This window comes from Megalops cyprinoides, chromosome 1, assembly GCF_013368585.1.
Source record: "Megalops cyprinoides isolate fMegCyp1 chromosome 1, fMegCyp1.pri, whole genome shotgun sequence".
In the NCBI taxonomy this organism is placed as follows: Eukaryota; Metazoa; Chordata; class Actinopteri; order Elopiformes; family Megalopidae; genus Megalops; species Megalops cyprinoides.
Window position 1 is genome coordinate 67,055,735 of NC_050583.1, and position 24,044 is coordinate 67,079,778.

Below are 24,044 nucleotides of genomic sequence, written 5' to 3' on the forward strand. Positions count from 1 at the left end.
CCAGAATAGGAGGCAGAATTTACTAACACCAATGTCAAAGGGCCACGATAAAATTTTTATTTTTTACACCTGATTAATTCATTGTATTACAAACTGTCCAATCAATCCATTTGTTTGTGAAAGTTGTCATATTTTAGAAATGAATGTACATACACATTGTTGCATTTCTCCCAACTTTTAGCCCACAATTTTGCCATACCCATCATTTCATACCGTCTGCTGCCCCTTTGGTAATGGAAGTACAGATCAGGAGATGGGACAATGATCAGTAGATCTTGACTGGGACTTGGCTTCACACCACCGACATCACCCAAGCACACTAACACTATCAGCAATTTCTTGGAAAGAGCATGCATGAAGAGCTCTGCAAGATGGTCAATGGACTGCATGCAAAGCACTGAATCAGTTGTGCACAAAATATTTCTATGCCCATGTTGAAGTCAGTATCCTCTGAGCCAAAGCTGCTGTGATGTTTGTTTTTTCCTTTTCACCTGACTTGGTCGTGTGGTACTTATGGTGAACTTATTGAACCTTGAGGTGTTCAACCTTGAACCTTGTTCAACCAATTTTTGGCCTACAATCTCAGAAAATGGCTTAAAACAATTTGTTCAACATCACTTCTTGCAAAACTGACCTTGAAGTCGCAGCGAGACATCATTCAGGGCTAAACCCTGGCATTGGCATGTTATCTGGGTGGGCTTCTCAAAGCAGGAAATTACTTAGGAAAAGTTAATGTCTGAAGGCACAGCATCCAATATGATATGAATGCATATGCCAGCTGGTCATCAGTGTGTGTCAAGCATATAAAGCTTAGAAGGAGCTGGTAAAAAAAATGAATAATGAAATCTAAAACTTGAACAACACAAACAGGAACAATAGCATCTGTATTGAAATGTGATTATTTAAGGCATAATGAATTATGGATGACTTTTTCAATTTTATTTTAAATGGATGATACCTCAGCAGGGCTGCTGTGTGTCTACATAACATCACTTCAGTAGGTTTCTATATGGTATCAGCCCAGTCTGTTCTGCAAATAATTGCATTCTGTGGCATACTTATTGATATGATCATGAATAATTCATCTGCTGCTGCCAAGGAAAATCACAAATCTTTTTTTCCCCCCACACCTCTCATTCATGACAATCCAACAAAAAAATAAAATCTCCTTTGGTGTTTGACATACAAATGACCCTAAATCAATTTCAGAGAAACACTGTATAGAAACAGACCATGTCATGTGTGTGTTTAGGTCTGTTAGTATGCAATACATGACTAAAGTGAGAAGACAGCCTTATATATAAAGCATAGCACCAGGTGACAGTGGGGGGTCACTTCTGTGGTGCTATTCTGACAGTTTCCACTCTGTCAGAGGTGGGAATCAACCACAGCTGGAGCAAACCTGAGCACCAGAGCTATGCAGCAGGACCACTTCAAAATAGCTGTTTATCACTAGTAGAGTGTTAGTGCAACCTATGGGAGCTGACTGACAAGTTGTGATTGACAAGGCCTTCACAGGTATTGCTATGTGATTTTGGCAGGTGTTTGTTTGACTGAATTGCTTCCCTATGAAAGTGTAACTAAAGTATGTGATTTCTTGATTTGCATCCAGAAAATCATTTGTTTTACAGAAGGGACGTCTCCGGGATTGCCTAGCTGAAAGCACACTTGCCTCTGCAGTGTGTCTCTAATCAGTCTTAGCGGGGGAGATCATACTCTCTCACACTGAGTGCAGAATAACACAGATGAAAGAAAACTTCACAAAGAAAACAGCTGATTTAAGTCACTTCCAAAATATAAATGAATAACACATACATATTGTGTTGCTGCAGGGAGAGCTCACAATATTCTGCTGGAGGGAACAGGTAATAAAAGTTGTGCGCCTCCTTTCAAACACAAGATCACATTAAGGTAAAAAGAATGACAAAAGATTGATGGAACAATCATTTTAAATCAAAAAATAAAATAAGTGTAGTAATATATCAGAGGGAGGCAGTACGATTAAACAGTATCATAACTTCACAAAGAAGGCAAAATATATGCCTCTTGGCCCAGGTTTCCACACTGACAGACATGGTAGGCCCTGCGTCATTACCCGAATATCGTGCAGAATATCGTGTAACCTGTCTCTGCGTTGTGTTGACTGAAGACCACAGGAGTAAAGGATGCCTGTTATGTTTTTATTCTGTATGTAACATAGAAAAGATGTTGTATAAGAGTGCAAACAGCCATGCTGGGTGTGATTATAAGCTGCTACATTACTACATTGAAAAATGAAAAATAAACATGCAATAGAAAAATTAATGCACCTGGAAGAAACACCGGAAAGATACTGCATGAAGGTGAATGAAACAAAAGAAGCCACACTTAACTAGCTATAATGCAAGGCAACACTTAACACTTAGCTGGCTCATGCAAGCTAGCCTGCGATGTTACAACACATCTGTGGCTATATTAGCCAACTAGCAATATATGCATGCTGTCAATGAATATTTTGAAATATGCTAAACTAAATATTTTTTTCTAATGCAAAATCAGACCAATACATTACATGATAATAAGCTTAGATAGGTGGGACAGTGATTTGCAACTTTGACTCGCCGCTAAAGGGATGCTCACAGACTGTGAATGGTTCTAACTTACACACTTGCACCCTATCTGTGAGATGCCCATGGCAGCATATAATCTATAGTGACATGTAGAGCATGACAATAAATGAAACAATAAAGGATCCATTATGTATTTTTTACATTGCAGGTTGAAAATTTAAAATGACCTCTGTTACAGCTGCAGGGGAACAAACAGAATGTGTGATGAAAACTTGGCCTCTTACTGTTCCAGGTTTTGCATGGTATTCTGGGAAACTGGATGATGATTTCCTGGATCCTGAAGAAATCAGATATCCGTGTTACCATCACCTCACTTCAGGAACACCTTCCAGACCTGTTTGATGTCATCAACTATTCTGTGGAGGTGGACTTCAGCTGGACTCAGCTTGCCTTTGTGAGATCCCTGAGATATATCTGATGTAGTCTTCATTGAAGCTAATTACAAATATGAGTCAAATGGCTGTAAATGGACTTACCGGATTAGAGATGTAATACAATATGTATCATTATTTGGAGCAAGCACTTGAATTCCAGAGAATAGCAAATTATAGAGAAAAAGCATTTTTTAGGGAGCAACGAAGTAAATATTTCAGAAACAAATTTACCATGCCAGCGATCACATGGCAGTGGATAGGATGGCAGTAGTATAGTGATTAAGGAACAGGACTTGTGACCAAAAGGTTGCTGGCTTGATTCCCCACTGCTGTTGTACCCTTGGGCAAGGTACTTAACCCCCAATTGCCTCAGTAAACATCCAGCTGTATAAATAGAAAAGATTGTAACTGATATAAATTGCTCTGGGTAAGAGCATCTGCTAAATGCCAATAATGTAATGGATAGGATAGGTTGTGTAGGAAACACTCCCATTTGGATGTAATAGCCCAATATCAATTTACAAATCAACCAGGTTGTATTGGCAACCATGTCTAACAACTCCTTTCCTGATGAATCAGCACTTTTTGCAGCAATTGTGTCGAGTAAATAATTTGTTCTTTAAAGCACTGTGATTATTATCTTTCAGCAATATGCCTCTCCACAAAAGAACCATTGGAGGTACATTGAAACAAGGCCACATGCTCTCATTCTTTTGGATGACACTGCCACAATCCAGGATGGTTATTAATGAACTGATGCACCATTGCCATTTTAAAGTACATTTACATGAGTACCTTGTGTAAGGGCTCAGGCACAGACTCAGACGCAGACCACACGTACTCAGGTTCCAAGCAGTTTATTGGAATCACAGGGCGAGAGCGAAATAGCAGAACAAGCAGGAACAAAACCAGGCAGGCAGGGAAAAAAACAAAAACAGAAACAGGCGGGGTCAAACCAGGTAGGCAGGCTGATCAGGCAATCAAGGCAGGGATGAGGTCAGAGGTCAGAGGTTGGTACCAAAAGCCACAACAAATATTCAGGCAGGCACAAAACAGACAAAAACCAAGACAAACTGGCAACAAGACAGAGACGAGCAGGGAATATAAAGGGCTGGGGCTGACGAGGAGATAGGATGCAGGTGGGCAGGCAGGCAGGTGGAGGTGATCCGGTAATCAGGTGGGTGGAGACAGAGCAGAGAGCGGGGCAGGGCTGGAACACATGGGATCGGTAAACAAAAGCACATGGACGACACTGACAGACAGGGGGAAACACCAAAACAACAGCTAGGGGGCCAAAGTACTGACAACCTTGATTACTCAAAAAATGAAATTGCCTAAGCAGCTTAGGCATGTGTGGAGTAAATCTGGAGTAAATGTGAATTCTCCATGTGGTAACAGGAAGGAAAAGGATCCCTGTTTTTTTTTTTATTGTGTCTGCACAAACACATGTGCTGAAGGCCATGCAAAGGATAACTTTTCATGGTCATGTGGCCCTCAAGCCAAATGCTGCATTACATCCTTGGGGCTTGTGTGTGATACTCAAATTTTTGATGAAGCCATTCTCATTAATTTAATTGATTCTAATTCGGGCTATTGTTGCAGGAGAATTTATGACCCAGGGCTGGAAAAAGACCAGAAAGCAACAGTCATCAGAAACAAGAAGACAAGCAAAGAGAAGCCCTCTTCTCTGTTCCTTCTGCCTCAACATTTTCCCTTGAGTGAGAGGAGGAATTTGCAAGGTGGATTAAAATTGGATTCATATGGGAGTCGGGGGGGGGGGGGGGGTACAAACTATGTACTACACCACAAGGCTTGTAGCTGCTATGTCTCTGTATGGACTCGAGAGAGATGCCACATTATGGATCTCACGTTGCACTATAAATACTATTGTTCTATAACAGTAGAACTCATTGAATTGTATTTGTTGGAATAGTAGTCTTTGAATGATGGCCACTAAAACTGTGGCAGACTGTTTCTTGTGACAGAAACAATTCATGTTTCGTCTGTTAGTAGATTGGTTAGTTAGTAGAACAGATTAATGTCGAAACTCATAACCACCCCCCCACCTGCCCAATACAGCCACACACACACGCACTGACGCACACACACATACACACACACACAAACCACTGCCTGCAGGTTGAAATGACCTACACTTAGTTCACTATTTTGAGTAACAGAATGAATCAAGAACAATGTAACATTCTTTCATAAGTAAATATTTTGATACTAAATACCTGACACCATTGTCTGGAGCTCCCCATTCTTACATATGTTACTTACTAAATTCTTACTTATGTTACAACACATTCCATTATATTTTTTATGTGTAAGACAAGGAGCACTGAGGTTACACTGGATGAATGCCAGACCTAATAGACATCTCATTATTAATACCTCTTCAGAAAAGTCATGGCTACAAAATTAATGTGGCCTAACAGTGTTCTTCAAAAAAAATGGAATCACTACGCGATGCAAATGACCTGTGCAGTGACTGATTATGGCCTTGTTCTGCAAGTAGTGTGTGGAGGTAAACTGTAAATCATCTGGTCTCATTACATTAACATCAACTCTCTTGGCAATTTGTAAAGGAAATTGAAAAGAGAGACAGGCTGTGTCCTTCACAGAACCCATACTATAAGTCGTTCGGGAGCCTCCCTTTGAAATAGCACACTTTAAATCTTCCTTGTTCTAATTGCATGTTTATGATAGAATACCTTTGCCAGGTTCAAAGGCTTTGACATCCTTTTCTCTCATTAAATACAGCATATTTTGACCTAAGCATATTGTGGATGATTTGCCCACAAACTACCGTATTGGCTCTAATGCAGGGAATATAGTGCTTTTTTCACAGACTTGGGCACCATTGGCACCGGTGGAAAGAGCAGTTTCAGGGTTAAGCTAGTACAGAGGTAGGAAAATGGCCTCTGCAGTGACCATGTTAAAAAGTGGATCAAGAGGTGGGGAAGTAGCCAAGAGACTGATAAAAAGTTAGAATTCTAATTAAGTATTCAGTTGCAATTTTATAAATGTACATGTTGTTCCTTGCCTTCATTATTGGAGGTATTCACAGATAAGAGCTGTTACAAAGTGATAAAGCCAGCTAATCTGAATTTCTTTCATGGTTCTACAGCAATGAAAATTTCACAAAAATCTGAGAATGCAGTTTGCCATCTCCCCTGATCTTGCTGTGCATGTTGGAAACTGGAGGCAGACAGATACACTATTAAAGATTCTGATCGGTCATGGGAATGGGAATAACACATCAAACTCTTCTGCTGCAAAAAAATGTCAGTAAAAATAATGTAAAAGGATGGCACGATGTGTAAGAGGCTTCACAGCCCACAGCAGGTTCCGTAGCGCCTTTTTAATCAATAAGGTAAATTACATTTAAGGAGTTTCTGGTGGCATATTGGATTTCAAACCTGGATTACAAACCTAAAATCTACCAGATTGCTGATCACTCCTACAACAAAACAACCATTTTTTTTACCCTCAATGATTGCCAAATTATATACAACTGTACAACTGTATGATTGCATAATGGTTTTTTGTTTGATAAAGCACATATTTTTTTGCTCTTTCCTTTTTTATTATCAGGACCGCCAACGTGGTATGACGACATGACAATGTCCTTATCAGTACACCTTCAGAGTCCTGCAATATGTCAAGCAACTGAGCAAACATTTTGTTTTCCTAACACATTTTATTAATCAGGTACAGAGGAGAGAGACATGCTCCAATGGATAATGACCACACCTTTTCTGCAGTTGTTGCCAGCCATTTCCCTGGTGTGCTCGTCATCGACCTGCAGCACATCAGTAAATTGCTGCTCTGAAAAATAAGAGCCACAATTTCACACTAGACCACCACTGCACTCCGCACAGAGATGCTTAATTAAAAAGTTGAAATGAGGGAGAGTTTTCATAATCTGATGCCTTAATTGAATCAAGTGTCATGCTGTTGGTGCAATCCGTTTATGTACCATGACTCTTTGTCCAATGATCCATAGAATGAGAGGTTCTTACCTGCTTCAAATATGTTTTTGTTCAATATTTATTAAATAACTGATTATACTTGATGCTAAAAAAGTGTTAAGTGGTCAACTGAAAATATTTGCCAAGCTTTCACTGCTTTTGTTGAGCTTGTGGAGACTGAGGGGATTGGTAACAAACAAGAAGAATTTACACACATTCAAACTGATGATTTAACCAATGTAGGCCCAAGACTTTTCAATCACTGTCACTCAAAGCCTATTCACAGTCTATAATTTAGCTACTGAATCCAATGATAAAGTAGGTGACTAGCTCACATGTAAGTCATGTCACAGTCTGAACATAATCAGTGCTTTTATAGAGTCTAAGTCTTAGTCTAACTTTGGAAGATTCAATTTGAAGTTTCAATCAGCTGTGACTGTTCAAAGCTTTACTGAGAGCTGCCAGCTACCGAGTCCAATTCCAAAATGTCAAATGAGGTTTTAATATTTTGCTGAATGTAAGCATCATGAAACTGTATGTAAAATGCTTATTCCTAAATGCAAAAAAATATCAAATTGAAAAGTATTACATGTCTAAGTGCCAGAAATAATTAAACAAAGGAAACTGCTAATAAAAGAAAAAACTGTTAAAACAAAATTTCTGCAGTCAGGTGTTGTAATCTCACCAGTATATTTCCTCCCAAAAAACAGTTTCCCACACAAAATCCAATTGTACTGAAGTTGTACTTCAATAGTTTTTCAGCATCACGAAACCTTCTTTTGTAAGGTTGGTTTTGATTTCATTTTAATAATGCAATATGTAATAAGAAAGGGATTAATTCAATTATTTTTCTTGACACTTTCAGTCAGTGTAGGTGTCCTTTAAAAATTATGTTCAATACAAAGGCACTGGTACTGGGTTGCAAAGAGCGGGAGAGTAAAGTGCACCGGAGAGAAGACTCAGCAGAATGCACAGTGGGCCTGAAGACCCAAACTTTAAGGACAAAAAAACATGAGAATACTGGTGTAACAGTAGTCGACACACAAGAACAGGAAGTACAACTGAATCAATGTTATCTTTCTCCTTTTTGGACTTGGAAGATTTATGCACTTCATGAACTGGAAACTGAGCAATTGAATCCAGTTGTCAGATAAAGTGGAACCTACCGTGATCCGTATCTTGAGGGCCAAATGATCTGGGCATATTACGGGTGTCTCTGAGGCCTGACAGATGAAGCGGCAAAGCATTGCCTGTGTCTTATCGACTAAGCACAGGCAACCTCGAGCCACAGACCTCCAATATATGCCTGTATCTTCTATGCTTATGGATTACAAAGTGGCTGGTAGAAAAAAAAATGACAACCTGTTTAAGGACACCCTGAGCGTTACGAGCCGCCATTACAAGTTCACATTTTTGTACAAAAAAACTCACCATGTTAACTGGCAACCATTTTTATCAAAGTAAAATTAGATATTGTTGCCTTTTCTGATATTTGAAGTACAGTATATGTGCTCTTACTTTCTGCCATTAACAAATGACCTAGGTGATAACCTTAACTACAATGACCTATCAGCTATGTAAAAAAAATACCATGAGCCAGCTGTGTACCAAATGTAATTTTAGCTCCCCTGAGTCCCACAGTACAATCTAGCATTACATCATTCATCTTTAATGGGCTAAAAGTGGCTCAAGGCTCCCCTTCCATCACTAAAAAGTACAGTCATCTACATGAATGTAATACCACTGAATGTCATTATCACTTGAGCTAGCCGGCCACAGTAATGTGGGCAGAAATTTTTTAAAGTAATGGGAAAACAGTGATGTGACAGCCGATCTGTTTCAGAGATAGAGAGGGAAAGAGAGAGAGAGATAGAGACGATTAACCATGGCATTTAAACGGAAGTAGACTGGGGGCAGCAGGTAGGCCTTGAAGCTTGTATGAGGCCCTAAAAAACCTAAAGGTGACCTGGATGTATGATACTTTTCACCCAACTTTCTCAATTTTATTGGGGAAATTACTTTTGCATATGTGTGGCCCAGTGGTGGCTGACAGGCTGTAAACATGAGAATGTTGGGTGGGGTGGGGGGTGCATGGGGGGCTCATTGCTTGCAATTCAAATAAAATTGAATTAATTTACATAAACATTTTGCTAAACATTGTGAAATGCTTAACATCAATGCAAGCAAGACCTGTTTAACAGTGGAAAGGAAAAACACCCTTAGATAACACCCTTAGATATATAAAAAATGTAGGAAAAGGGAGATCTGGGTATGTCAGGCAAAGTCAGGAACACAAAAGGAGCTGAGATAACATTTGTGTCTCTAGCACTGCAGCAAAATGGATGCGAGAGATCATATTGCATTGTTTTTTGACATACCGGAAAACACAGATGCAGATTCAAAATGCCCAGCCAGAATTTCATCATTACTTCAACTTCAACTGAATTGGACTGTAGTTCCCCTGATTGTCAGAATGTTTGCCTAGTAGGCTTAATCAAGTGCTTCCACAGAAGTGCTCTTTCACATTCTAATGCCTTTTGCGATCTCTGTCAAAATTACAGAGGCTATCAAATCCTGTTCTTGGCCTGTCATCAGACTGGGGAAGCAGTGCATTAGTTCAGAGATCATGCTACCAGTAATCCACTCTACCTTCCTATGCCAGTAGGACTGAAAAGATCATTTTCTATATCTTGACATTTGAACCACATAAGAATGAAGATGACTTTTTCTTTACAGACATGTGAGCAACTTCCTGTGCTCTCATGTGTTAACAAATGCACTGCAGGACAACTCTGTACAAGTACATGTTCCAGCTAATGCTTACTTTCTATTCAAAATGGTGAAATCCATTTTTTTTTTTTTTTATAGATCCATTTTCCCTTTCCCGAAGGCAAGCCTTCACGCAATGCTGCTTTATATTTATGCACTTTTCATAATGTAGCAAGAAGAAGCTGGAATATTTAAAAATAGTTTGGATTCAGTCTAGAGGAGGCTTAGCTCTTCCTGCCTCCTCGGAACAGTCACCACAGTTACAGCTTAATTTTAAATTCAAGTTTTAATGCTGCCAGTAAAAATCTGCCCTATGATGCCATTCATAATCATTTTAGTGCTAAAAATTTAATTCCTTCTTCGCTTACTTTCAAATTCTAGCTTACTGTTAGCTAAACACTGCAACTGCAATTGCAAATTCTCCTATGGCCTCTCATAATAAGAATTAATGTATGCTCACATCTGCAGTCTGTATTTGCCACTGGTCTGAACATTTGTCCCTACATGGACCAAACGTGCAATGCTGGGGAATTGTGAAGATGCAGCAAAAATAACACTGCACTGGTAAGTAGTCAGAGCAAACCCAGTTACAGTGTTGAAATAAATACATTTCAATGTTCTTCAAGAAACATTTGAAGACACAGCTCTGATGCGCCCACCTGATCACCTGAAACACTACCACCTAATGCAATTTCTTATGCCTTAAACTTTGTTTTCCTTTACTAAAAAAATCCCAATCTAATGGTTTAATGTACTTGTATCTGTAGCAGCTGACTTGTACCTTTTCTGGCCAACTATTGAAACCTGGTCATGCAGCGCTTCTAATATTGTTAACTCCTTATATGGCTTTTTGCTTGTGTTGTTCTCTGCCTCTGGATAAAAGTGTCTGTCAAATGAATAAATGTAAATGTAACGTAAATGTTAATGTTTTTATTTCAAACAAAAAAAAAAAAATCATCTATCAGCGTAATACTATGAGTGCATTGTTTTTAAATTGCATTTTGAACAGTTAAAACCACCAAAAGTTCCAGGCCAAAATGTCATGCTGTAAAATACCAGCATTGTGAAATACATTCACCGCTTGCTCACCACCTAAGTCATTATTGCCTGAAGTTTGCTAACGCCATAAAAATGTTACTGTATCTCTCTTATATGCTGATAAAGGTGCGCTGGTAACGCTTCCCTTTGATTCAAAGCTTTTGCCCACTTCAATTCATACAAGTTACAACTGCTGTTCTTTTATCTGACTTAATAAATAATATACCTTGTACATATTTCCCAGCACAAAATAATTTCTTAGCAATAGACTGTAAGACTTCACTGATGTTCTTCAGCTTTCATCATGCCTTTGAAAGGTATCTGGAAAATTTTGCTCAGGCAGACATGAGTAAATAATCAATTTGTCTCCTAACTTTGAACCAGGGGAGATCTATGAGTAAGCCTATGCCTACAGGCCTAAAAACGGCTTGAAAGTGGAGTGTGGGTTGGGTGATTGGCTCAACATCCTGACTCACTGCCTTGAGCAAACACCTTCAAAAGGTGGGAAACAGTAGCATTAAGTAGCATTATTAAGAAGGATTTGCACAGCTTACATTTTACATATAATGCATTTACGCAACTGCATATTTGCTGACATAACTATCATAAGTATCATGGTCAATGGTACAGACAGCAGAGACCCGAGCTTGCAACAATCTGGTTACAAGCCCAGTTCCACAACCGCTGTGCCGTACTGTCGTCACACGTCCTTGTGTTCTTTGTGTGAACAATTGTGTTATGATGTTTATATCTACACTTGGAATACTGAATAAGATATTGAATAAGATTCTGTCTGCTACCTGCTTGGTCTTGGAGCGAGAGCAGAAACAAACAGAGAAAGAGGCACTGAAACACAGGGCAAGTTTCCAAAAAAAAATTGAAAAGCCATGGCTGAGCTATGTCACGATCGACTGTCACCCAAATCTAGCCATTTTCCTTTTAAACGCTCATTTTTATTTTGAAAGACTTTATTCTACCAAGCGCCATCAAAGTCTGTCTTTTTGGTTCATAAATGTCTTGGTTGCTTTTGAAGCATCTCAACAGTGGTCTGTCACATCTGACAGCCAAACAAGCTGCTTGCTAACTTCTGCTGAGAGAAAGATGAAGTACAGACAAAAGAACAAAGGAGCAAATCACCATCAAAGACTGAATACTAATTTTTGTCTTTTCAGGCCAGTAATCTGAAATTTGGCTGATGCATCTCATGTTTCCATAAAATTTATGAAATCAATTTTTCATTTCTGTTGCAAAGAGAATGGCTTCAAAAGCTTCAACATAACATTAAGCCTTTAAAAATGTGCATTATTTTTTATTTACAATGTAACTATACATGTAATCACTATGCACTTTATACAGTGTTACAAGCTCATTTTGGCTTTTAAGTGTTTGTTTTCAAAGTCTATACCACATGATTGGAAAATCTGCATTTCCACCAACATTTCTTATGCTTCAGCAAAATTACTATGCAGTAAAATGTACAAATTTCCATTATCTTTCCCAAAACCACAAGTATTTGTTACCAAGTTTCCCTGAAAATAAAATCCTTGCTGACAAAAATGGCTGAACACAGACAACAATTAAGTTCAGGTGCAAAAGGTATTAACCTTGCAAGTCTAGGGTGTTAATATAATGCTTGACAATATAAACAAATTTGTCATCTTGTCAGCAATATTATGTTTTTCTGGGCTGTCTACAAATCAAATCTATCACAGATGTTTGTGCAAATTTCTGGGGTTGCTTTGATTCATCATCTGTTCATCCAAGGCAGTTTTTATTTAAGTTGAGGATGTCATATTAACATGACATGTATGGTTGCCAATGGGGAGGAAGTGCAAAGGAAAGGGCTCACATGCGAATCAAAATGATAAAAACCGAATCATGATTAACCTTTGTTTCAAAGACACGCAGGATGTCTATATTGTGCTTCATTAAAACTTCAAGTATCAATAACACAGGATTCTGCCTTTCAGCTATTTATGTTAATGGCTACTGTATGAGTATGTGCATAACAGCAACTCAATGTTATGTGAAGCTGGAGTGGGAAGATTTCTACATGAAAAATACAGTGTGCAGTTTATCTTAGAGTGTGTAAGACTTATTATTTTCTGACTGACATATAATTTACTACTCCCAACATAGGTACAGATAAAGTGGTCAGTCATATCCAACATCAGAAGTTGTATCAGAAAGTATAACTATTTCTTATATGCCATTCAGTGTTTCATAGCTCATCAGTTGCCTAAATCTAGATTAAGGGTGTCAAACCCATTTACTATTGGACTGAATGAAGGTTACTTTCCCACTTTTTCTATATACTCAATGCTAGGACTGTATTTTTGGGGAATATTTGAAAATAATTGGAAATTAACAGAACCTGCACATGACCCTCAAAGAATAAGTTTGATGCCTCTTTTGTATTAATGGATCCCAGAGTTGCCGACTCTGTTAAAAATACAAGAAGGTTACTTCAATGTAACTCCATGTGAGAAGTACTTTTGAGCGAAATTATATGGCAGTTATCTCCTCCTGTTCACATAACCTTATGTGGAATTGCCTCTGCTATATTAAACCCCCCTCCAAATATTAAATACTTCAGTCAAATCCCACCTCAGCCTCCTATATATGTTAGCTTATGGAACTAACATTTCTGAAAGTGTTGAAGGCAGTGTTACACTTAACATATTGTGGAAGAATAAGCCGTGTCAGCTGCATGAGTAAAAGTGCCCCTGAGGAAAGGTGGGAGGGGAGTGGGGTTCTCCTCACTACAGCCACCGCCTACCTTATCTATCAGTCTGTGACTCCCAATTTCACAGCTGGGTTGGCTAACAACCTTGGCATTGTGTCTCTCCTGATTCCCCCCTCATTAAAAGGGAGGGGGAGCCAAAATAAATGACCACACCATGCACCAGCAAGTGCCTTTGATACCGTTCGCCCAGTCTGGTCAATATTTTAATAAGAAATTATAGTGCATGCAGGCAGCTTTGAAAATGGATGAGGACAGCTGCATCTCCCTGAAACTCAAATCTGAGTTCCCTCTTCAGCTGTAATGTCTAATTACTGTTTCAGTTGAAAGGCTGTGTCTGATGACAATCACAATAGTACATATAATATAAATTATTGAGGTTCCTGTAAAATAAATATATAGTAGATGACATAAACCCAAAGGAGAGAAATACTAAAAGAAAATTTCCAATAGATTAAATTATTTTTGAAATGGCTAAAGAAGACAATACCAAAAGAACTGTCTGAAAAAAGATATCCATTTTTAATTGTTAGGCAACATTTCCTGAAAGATGATTCAAAGTTGTGTAGTCTCTTTTCTTCTGTCAGAGATTGCAGCATGCAATACGGAAAGACGTTAATATAGGGGGTGGCTGTGAAGTATGTTTTCATGTAGGTCAGACATTATTTAAAAAAAAACCTGAAGTATTTTACAAACTGAGGTATTAAAGTCAGACTCAGGCCTCTTGTCAGTACTGCGACCCCCTAGCTGTTGTTTTTGTGTTTCTCCCTGTCTGTCAGTGTCGTCCATGTGCTTTTGTTTACAGATCCCATGTGTTCTTGCCCTGTCCCGCTCTCTGCCCTGTCCCCGCCCACCTGATTTCCTGATCGCCTCTACCTGCCTGCCTGCCCACCTGCACTCCATCTCCTCGTTAGCCCAGCCTTTATATACCCTGCTTGTCTCTGTCTTGTTGCCAGTTTGTCTCAGATATGTCTGTTGTGTACCTGCCTGATTACTTGTTCTGTTGATCCTGTGCTGATTTCTACTTGACATCCGACCTCGTCCCTGCGCGCCACCCTGCCTTGGTTGCCTGTTCTGCCTGTCTGCCCGGTTTGACTTGGCCTGCTCCTGTTTTCGTTCCCTGCTCCTTATTTATTCTGCCTCGGACTGCCTTTCTGGTTTTTTATCCTGCCTGCTCTGCCACTACAACCCTGCCCTGCAATTTCAATAAAGCCTGGTCTGTGTTTGTGTCTGTGCCTGTGCCCTGATACCTCTGTGCATTTTTTTTTTTTTTTTTGTCTTGAGTTAACATTCTAATGGTTATAAGAAGCCCTAGAGACCCACCTCTGCTCACTCACTGCTGTTTTCTGGGTAAGTACTGACCTCAGGTTTTTGAACAGCCAAGCTGAAATGGTACCACCCCATTCCCTTTTTTATTCCATGCTATACTTCACTAGCCATCAGGTCTTCCTCTCTCCCTTCATATTACTGTTTGTTGTATGACTATATTTTGTAGAAATTGTACTCTTTGTCAATATTCAATAATGTTCATATCTGAAGTTAAAAAGTAATGGGTTAAGTAAGAAATTAAAAAAGTAACTAGTCTTAAAGCTAAAGAACTTGAAGCACTAGGAGCTCTACAATATCAATGTATGGAAGGCTTAACACAAAAAATCAGCATGTGTATGACTCACACTACTTTACCATCAAATGTGTTTTAGAACAAAATATATATATGAGGATTCTTCAACAGGTGTGTGTTGTGAGTAATTTATCAAGGAATTGAGAACAATTTGTACAATTTTAGTAATATTACTGGTTGCAACAGTTAAATTCTTGCTTAGAATGTGGTATTGAATGTTGTGTGAAATGTGAAGTTGTTGTACTCTTTGAAATCCAATCCAGTTTGTACAATATCCATTTTATTGCATTTGAAAATATGGGTCTGTTCGATAATAGACCACCAACAATTCCTGTCTAAATACTTTTTGTATTTTTCAACAACACAAGCCAAATATTTGTAAACATAAATGTGAGGGATTATTTTCATATCACATTTACTTTCCAGTCATCAGACCCTGAACTTTTTAAATGTCATTCTTTTTCCTAGTTCATGCGGTATACATTTCAATATGTTCCATCATAAATACAGTTCCAAGGAAATTAGGCACAAGCTACAGGTGCATATGTAGTACTTGGAACTGTAAAATAAAACTTAAGGCTAAAGACGGTGTGGCCAGAATGCTGTGCATAAAATTCAGCCTTGACTGATGCTCAGCCTTGTTTCACTTCATCAATGAGTCTCCCCTGTACAAGGCTTTTTGTGTGATGAAGTCACAGCATTTAACATCTAAGAGCTCAGTTAATCATCGTACTAACATCTCTGCATATGCCTCCCATTGCAAACACAGCAAAAATGTATTTTAAAGCTTTATCCCAGGGTGAAAGTAAGACTGTAAACAATCATAAATGAGGCACAGGTGCATAGATAGGTCCGCACCACAAGACTGGGTCAGGGAATGACATTCCCTGTCAACATGGAGGCAGCTGTAGCCTTCTGAGTCTGTGACCTCCAGATAAAGATGTCACTGGAACAGTAATAATCAACACAGAGTGCCTTGAGCCGGACCACAGGGATGGTTGCTAGGAAAACCACTGCAAGCCCTCCTCCCTATCGGAGGGAATTTCTTTGCACTGTGCCATCTTTGTCAGCAACTCTCTTTGAAGAGCACTTGGGGTTGTTCTCTGAAAAGTGAATGGCTGTTTACCTAACAGGTATCATGTAGCATCCTCATATAATTGAGCCTTAACTTTGACTATACAGTATGTTGTTGGGGAAAATGCACTTAGGAAAATAAGCCCTAATCAGACATCTAACTGAAAACATTCCCTTGGGTTTATTCTCTCATAGAACAATAAATTTTACACAGATTTAAAAAAAAAAAAACTTTTGGTAAATGAATCCATTTTAGTTGTCTAACCACGGCTTAGTTTTGGGAAGTCTTGGAGGATCTACAGGAGCTTCGCAGCACTGGCTTAATTTGACTCTTTTCACTGCTGAGCACTTTCTCCATGTACAGCTAGAAACCCTGAAACCCCCCAAAACATTATTTTCCCACAAAGGGTTTACCGGAACTCCTATAATATAGATTTTTTAATTTATTCTGTATTAGAACAGTTAGAAACCCAGAAATATGTCTGATGTCATAGAGCAGTAGATCTGGAACTTGCTACACAGCAGAAGGGAACAGTTAATTATTCCTCCTGGTGTTACAGTGAGATATAGAAAGAATGGGATATTAAGCAGTCTGCTGATTTATATTTTTCAATAACCTTTATAGGGCCCCTACAGATAGAGACAGTGAAGTTTAATGCATTACTGCTATATATGGTTACATATATATATATATATATATATTATGGTGGTTGCTTTTTACATATTTATGGCAATAGCATTATCATTTTCACTTTCACGCTAAAAGACTCCTCAGGCTCAAAATCATAGCAATTAATTATTTGCAAACAGGCATAGGAAACTGAATAGGCTTTCAGTATTTTGTTCTTTTCATCTAAACCAGAGCAGAAATAATGTCTCAAATTCTTCTCTCAGCAATATCACTGTAGTGCCTGCATTTGTTTTCAACTTAAATTTATTTAAGGACATTGTGGGTAACACTTTAGCTTACATATCATAAAAATGTTACAAAATATCTATAAACGTTTCTACATTACAGATCTGATTTCTAAGTCATGTCACACATTACATTCATAGCATGTTACAGAAGAAAAAGTGCATAATTCATTTCCACTTTGTTCTTGATAAATGTTACTAATGTTTACTTCATACAGTGTTCCCCATTATCATTATTTTCATTGATTTGTTTTCTCCAGGATTCTGCATATTCTTGATATAGACTTAATTTACATGATATACAAATATTTCTGCAAGTATTTTTTTTTAACAATACCATGGAGTAGAGTGTTGTCAAAATATTCCAAATATATTAGTGAGTATGGTACAGTATGGCAATTGAATGCATTAATGAAGATGTTAGCAAGGATACTGTGCTATACATGTACATGATATGATGGTCATTCTGATGTGAGCTCACAAAAAAAGCTGTAGTTAAGGCAGAGAAACCTTAGCCTTCTGCATGATTTTTAGAGGTATGAAACTAAGGTCTTATGATTTTATGATCTATATTCAACTGATTTCCATTATATTCCTGACATATATATTAAACATATCAATTCAAACACTGTGTATTAACTTACTAGTTTTAGCATCAGTGATTATACACTGACACAAAGACCTGTGGGAAAGCATTATAAGGTATTTGTTTATGATGGTGCCATGTGCTGATAAACCATTTGTCGTATTAACCAATTATTATATATTATGTTCATTTTTGATACTTGTGTTCTATTCTTGTGTTCTACATCACATGCTGTGAGTCACTGTCAGTGCCTGTCTACTATTAATGTAAATGATGATGGCAATGATGACAATAATATGAATTACAAAAACAAGAAGAAGAAAACTAATCTTGAATGGGATATTTAAATTATGTTTTTTTTTTGTTCCCACAGCACTTCTCAGATGGATATTTATTATTGTTTATTTATCAAACATAAACAGGGAAAGCATGTGAAAAGAGCATGCAAAAATTCCAGTTTTATGTTCACAGCTAGATTTAGGAAACCAGATTTAAAAATATAGCTTTGGATTTGTGGATAAGTATGTGACAGTACACTTCTGACAGAAGATTTTCTGGATCTTCAATACAAAGCCATATGCCTGTTCTTTTGGTCAACCCTACTGCATACAATCACATTCTCCTTTTTGCTGTTGCCATTCTGAGGTACTCATTAAAACATCTCAGTCTTCACATAAGCATTATTCTGCTCATTTGTCTTTGAAACAGGATGTCACAAACGTTATTTTTTGTATCCCAAACTTTATTTTCTGTGAAGTGTACCATGTATAGCAATCACAGTTTGTGTACTTCCATCATATTTTTGTGTGAAACACAAAGAAAAAAAAAATGATATTCAAACATTTTAAAACAAACAGGACAAAGAATCCCAAACAAACCCTGTAAAAAAACAAAAGCCAAGACAAAATTTTAAGCCTGAAAAACAAAAGTCTTCCTGAGCAGTGGGAAGCTGAGCTAACCTAAAAAAGGATTTGTCAACTGTTATGTTACTGATTAATAGTCATCAAAAACAGGAAATATGGGCAGATTCAGGAGCTTGGCATGCTGGGAATGTCCTGATCACTAACAGGGTACAATATAAGTAGGTATCACTCGTGTAACTTCAGTCAAAGAAATAGTGTCATAAATAAAGCTTCAGCAGGCTTCAAATACACTTGTGTTATTACTTAGTATACTAAGTGTACTAAGTGTTTGGCCCCTGAAATCTATTCAAAACAGCACAGACCTCAGCTGGGTCCTGTATTATCAAGCAGTCTGCTTTCCTATGGTCCTGATGTCTCCTGGTGTACAGGTCATATTGTATTTTAAAACACAAACCCTCCTGTACTGACAAAAGAACAAGAAATGTAAATAAGAAATGTACACTGCTCAGCACACAGAGACCAAAGAGATAAACAAGCTGTGAGCAACAGCTCCTCTAAAAGGCAATATTTGGTAATCTTGTGCCACCAAGGGTTTCAAAATAAATATGTTGAATTCTCCATTTGTAATATTGAGGCCTGTGACCTCAGTGTGGCAACACTGTACACTATATACAAATGAACACTTCAAAGGACAAAATATCCACTTGATGTACACTATTTTCCTCAAACTATCAAGTACATGTAAGTTCTCGAGCAAAGCGGTATGTTTTTTTTGTACAAATACCCATGCACCCCCACCCCCACCCCCCACACACAATCTCTTTTCATTGACCCTCTTATACAAGAGCATCAGATATTGCCTTTTTAGAAGCATCAAATGTGCAAGTAACCAAAGAAAATGGACCTCTTTCAAAAAACACTGGTGCAAAAAAAAACAAAACAAAACAAAACGAACAACAAAAAAAAAAAAATCCAAAAGCAACCAAAATCCACATCTATACAACATTCAAACCTCCCTCCACATTTATCAGTGGGATACTGCTTACTATTTACAGATGTATTCATCCATGCACAGTGTTTACAAGTACCACAGTAACATTCTCAAATATGGACGTGGTGGACGAGCGGAGAGGGGGAACACGAAGAGACGCTGCACCAACGCTGTGCAGGCACACCACAGCAACACAAGGCTGAGCAGAGCAAGTCCTCTTAACACCTTCACTGTGACAGGAACACAGAATGTATGGCTGTACTTCACACATTAGTTTTTTGTTTTGTTTTTCTTCTCTTTTACACGTCATGGTTAATTGGATACAAGGGTGGAGGGTAAGTCGATTTGCTTTTTATTGAGTCTTTCATTGTCCAATATTAACAGTCAGAGGATCCTCGAGATTACCACACTGCAGTGAGTCTTCCCTCACGGAACAGGTGAAAACACGATTGGTTTTCCTCGAGCGGTCACGAGTGCAATGTTTTTCCCTCGTTCTGGGCCAAAAAAAAAGCTGGCTCAGATATTGACTTCGGAAACCGTAAGCCTGACCAGAGAGAGGCCTAGACCTGCCCTGACAGAAAAAAAAAACAAATAAACAAAGTTCTGATGGCAAAGCTAGAAATCTTGTTTTCCCCATCCCACTCAAGCTACAACACTACTATAAACCCCCAGACCCAATTACTAACAATAAAATATCCTATGATAGCTGTTAAATTCAGAAAAAGTGTAAAATTCAAACAGAGAAAGAAAAAATTATGCCTGAACCCCTCTCAGGAAGGTTTGCAGATATCATACAAATGTTCTTAAGAAAGTTTCCACTTAAAATAGGACTTAGCAAGGCTTTTCACACAACAGACAGACTTGTCATTTTTTTGGTGTTATTAAAAATCTTCAATTTTCGGTAAAAACCAACTTTATATCCTGGGCTGTTGTTACTGGGTTGTCTATTATAAATATATCACTTTGGCAAAATGCAGCAAATTGCATTAAGGTGAAAAACTTCAGGACATTATTTTATTTTTAATGCAATTCTTTTACAACAAGAAGGTCAGTCTAATAATTATAGCTGCAAGGACGACATGGAATAAAAGACGTCTGCATTCCAAAACTGATCTGCTAGCAGATACAACCACTCTCTGAATCTGATTTACAACATTGTGTTTTAGAATATAACAAAATCACAACAAAATCACTAATGCACATCTTCTCAGTGCTCAAAGAAAGGTTCAACCAACATCAACATGTAAATACGCAGTAACAATCCAGACTGCTTGTTCTACAGCAAAATTGCCCCAGCATCTTGATAATTACTTTGCTACAACACACAATAGTGGTTTAAATGAATCAGAGTGACTTAAATGTAATGTAAAACAGGAGGAAAAATAATATTTAATCCCAATCCAGATATAACTTCATCACAAACACAAATAAACATTAATTTTGACCTCAAAGGGTGAGAGTTCTTACAATGATATTTTGAGGACTTCCACATTGGATTTATTAAACAGGCCACATAAAGGAACCATTTCACTATTCAAGAAAGCATTTAGTGTGGGTTGTGGTAATTACATAAAACAATGATAATAAAGTTTCAATTTCAAATAGCTATCATTAGGAACCTTTTCACTATCATTTCTCCCTTTTCCATAATGCTTAAAAGCTAAAACATGGATTTCATACAATGAATTGAGTCAAGAGACTTCAAGGTGTCTATAGGCTGCAAATACAAATGAAAATATGATGTGGAATGGTGACATATTTAAGGACAACAACTACCCCTTACAAAAATCATTGAATTTCACTGTGAACCTGGTCAAATTTCTCAAGAAAGAAGTGACAAAATTCATTTTAGAGCTTCATAAGCATTTTCTATGCCATTCCCACTGACAGAATCTTTTTAGTTACAACCTTGAGTAGTTTATGCCTTACAGATCTACTGTGATGCAAGGTCTTTATAAGAGCTATGATACACTTGTACATGATTCACCTTGTAATGTTTTGAATCACAGACCCAGGGATTATTAGCAGCAAGTGCAGTCCCAAATACTGTCTTTGTCCCATCTAAGCACAAACATTAAGCAACAAACATCACTGAAGATTCTTGCAGTGACAAATCTCTTGTAGACTTTAAATCTTTAACAATTATATGTTTGTATATTTTATATATACACACACACACAATTGTTCTGGCCTAATTTATTTTCTTTACAAAATGGTATGCCTATATAAGGTGATATGCTTAATAATTACCTTTTGTGAACTAAATATTACTCAAAAAATATTGACAACTGACAACACAAGAACTCTGTAAAATGCTCCTTTGAGGCTTAGTGCTCAGACTCCGCCCCCCTTTGTAAAGAAACTACATTACATGTAATTTAATACACTGTCAAAGCTGACAGAGTACTCCCCTTTAATTACAAATTTACATCCCTACCTCAGGTAATCAGGTGGTGGGACAAGGGCGTAAGGGTGGAGATGGGGCAGAGGGGAAGAAATTTCAACCAACAAACGAAAAAATACCGAAAGATGTCTAATTGCTGTGGCTTCCTTTTTCTCTTTGACTATTATTATTAACATTATTAGTTATTATTATTCTTATTATTATTGTTATGATAAATTTGCTGCTTGTTCCAGCTCCCCCTTGTGTTCACTTAGAAGCCTTTGACGTGGCAGTAGGCCTCCAGGGACGAGAAGAGAATGTACATGAGCCACAGGCTGAAGAATAGCACGGAGGTCAGGATCTTAGGAGTCCTGGGCCCTCCCAGCTCGCCGCCGATCTCGGGCCGCCGCCGGTACATCAGCACCCCCACGGCGATGAACGCGAAGATGGTGAAGAGGGTGACGGAAAAGGCCAGGGTGCCCGGGTCCACCTCGAACTTCTTGCCGTGGATGTGATGGTAGATGGCGGCGATGGACCAGGCCACCCCGATGCCCAGGAATACGTTGACAGCATTGCTGCCCGTCACGTTCCCAATAGAGGCGTCGGCGTACTGGTCCTGAGTGGCTGCCACCTTGCTGGCAAAGGTATCTTCAGGAGGAGAAGACAGATATGATGGTCAACTCAAACATTAAGGCTTATTAAAACTCTGTTCATATGGATTGAAGTGTTCCTGTGGTGAGGTTTATCTATGACACTGTGCACAAATACAGCTCCTTTGGCAGTATGCCCAGTATGCCCTCATCAGCAGAAAGCTTTCAGTCTCTCTGACTGGGCTGGTTCAAGTGCAGGTGATTCAAAGCAGGGCTGTCTATTTAGGACATAATCCTATACGGCACAAACTCCAGACCACCTTAGTTAACTACTCAGCCAATTAGGTAGTTCACTTTTATTTGCCTCTAGTGATGTTCCGACCTTATCAATGACACACTGACAAAGGCACACTAACTTCATTTTATGTTTCATTTCAAAAATAATGACAAATAATGATAAATCTCTCTTCCATATTTACTCTAGGCTAATTCATCCCTTCTTGTATTTTTCAGAAGATCCATTTTTTGTCATATAATGACAGCTTGGAATGTAGAGGTGTTTCATCACTGCTTTGAAAACATCCTATGAAAGTGTTCCTTAAATATTTGTGATGTTGTTACAGTGTAAGAGTGTTCCTAGTGTTCCTAGTTTATTCTGACATATTTTATTCATGAATTTAATTGTTTATTTTAATCAGCAGATGAAGTAAAATGATTACAACGGGCAGTGAAGATTTAAGACCACCAGAGGGAGCAGTCTGTAACACCAGGACACGCCATTAACAGCGTAGGGCTCTGACTCCTGCTTGTTTTAATTCTGGACATGTAGGCCTTTGGCATGCCAGCTGGAGGGGAGCCCGGGGAAACATTGTCCTCTCTCCCCCTGGTCCCGGGTGAGACACATGGGGGTAAACACTGGAGCCTTTTGTGTAGGCCTACCCAGTGACATGTCTCTGTTCTGGCCAAATGGGCAATAGGGAGGGAGGATGAGAGTGTTAGGTTTCAGTGAGCTGGCGCTGAGTGTTTGCCAGTTTGGGAAGGAAAACTATTGTCTCTGAGTGGGGTCGTCACAACTGCCAAACTGGACTGACAAACCAAGTGAGGAAGTTCCTTGTTTTAAATATGTGAGCAAAATATAGCACCTTTTATTACAATAGGAAAGGTTAAGTGAGCCAGGGAAAACTGAAATGATTGTCCTTGATTCAATTTGTGTGACTTGACTGTAAATAGCACTTTTTCGATAGTACATGGGCAAAGCCTTCGAGTTGAAAAACATAGAGCAATGCGTTTTGTAAGAATCAATATTGCTCTTTGCACATTATAGGTTAATTGTCCCTTTTAATGGCAATAATTGGCTAACAGTCACAACTAATGCCTTTCTGAAAAAGCTTTGTATCCAGCACAAATTTGCTAGGCTGAGGTAGATAAAATCAAGTTTCTCTGCATGAAAACTGGAAAGATGGTGATGCGAGCAATTTTATTCCCCATCATGGTTTACTAAGTATTGTTTG

General features: G+C 38.4%; 1 protein-coding gene across 2 annotated transcripts in view; it reads right to left on the reverse strand.

Annotated features, from left to right (window-relative positions):
• Positions 1-21,752: 21,752 nt before the first annotated feature.
• LOC118780218 (sodium/calcium exchanger 1-like) overlaps positions 21,753-24,044 on the reverse strand; it is a 142,745-nt gene continuing 140,453 nt past the window's right edge. For both annotated transcript variants that reach the window (XM_036532628.1, XM_036532635.1), the window contains one exon: positions 21,753-22,591. In XM_036532628.1, the coding sequence (XP_036388521.1) occupies positions 22,215-22,591 (377 nt within the window). In that variant the 3' untranslated portion in view covers positions 21,753-22,214. The remainder of the gene's footprint in view (positions 22,592-24,044) is intronic.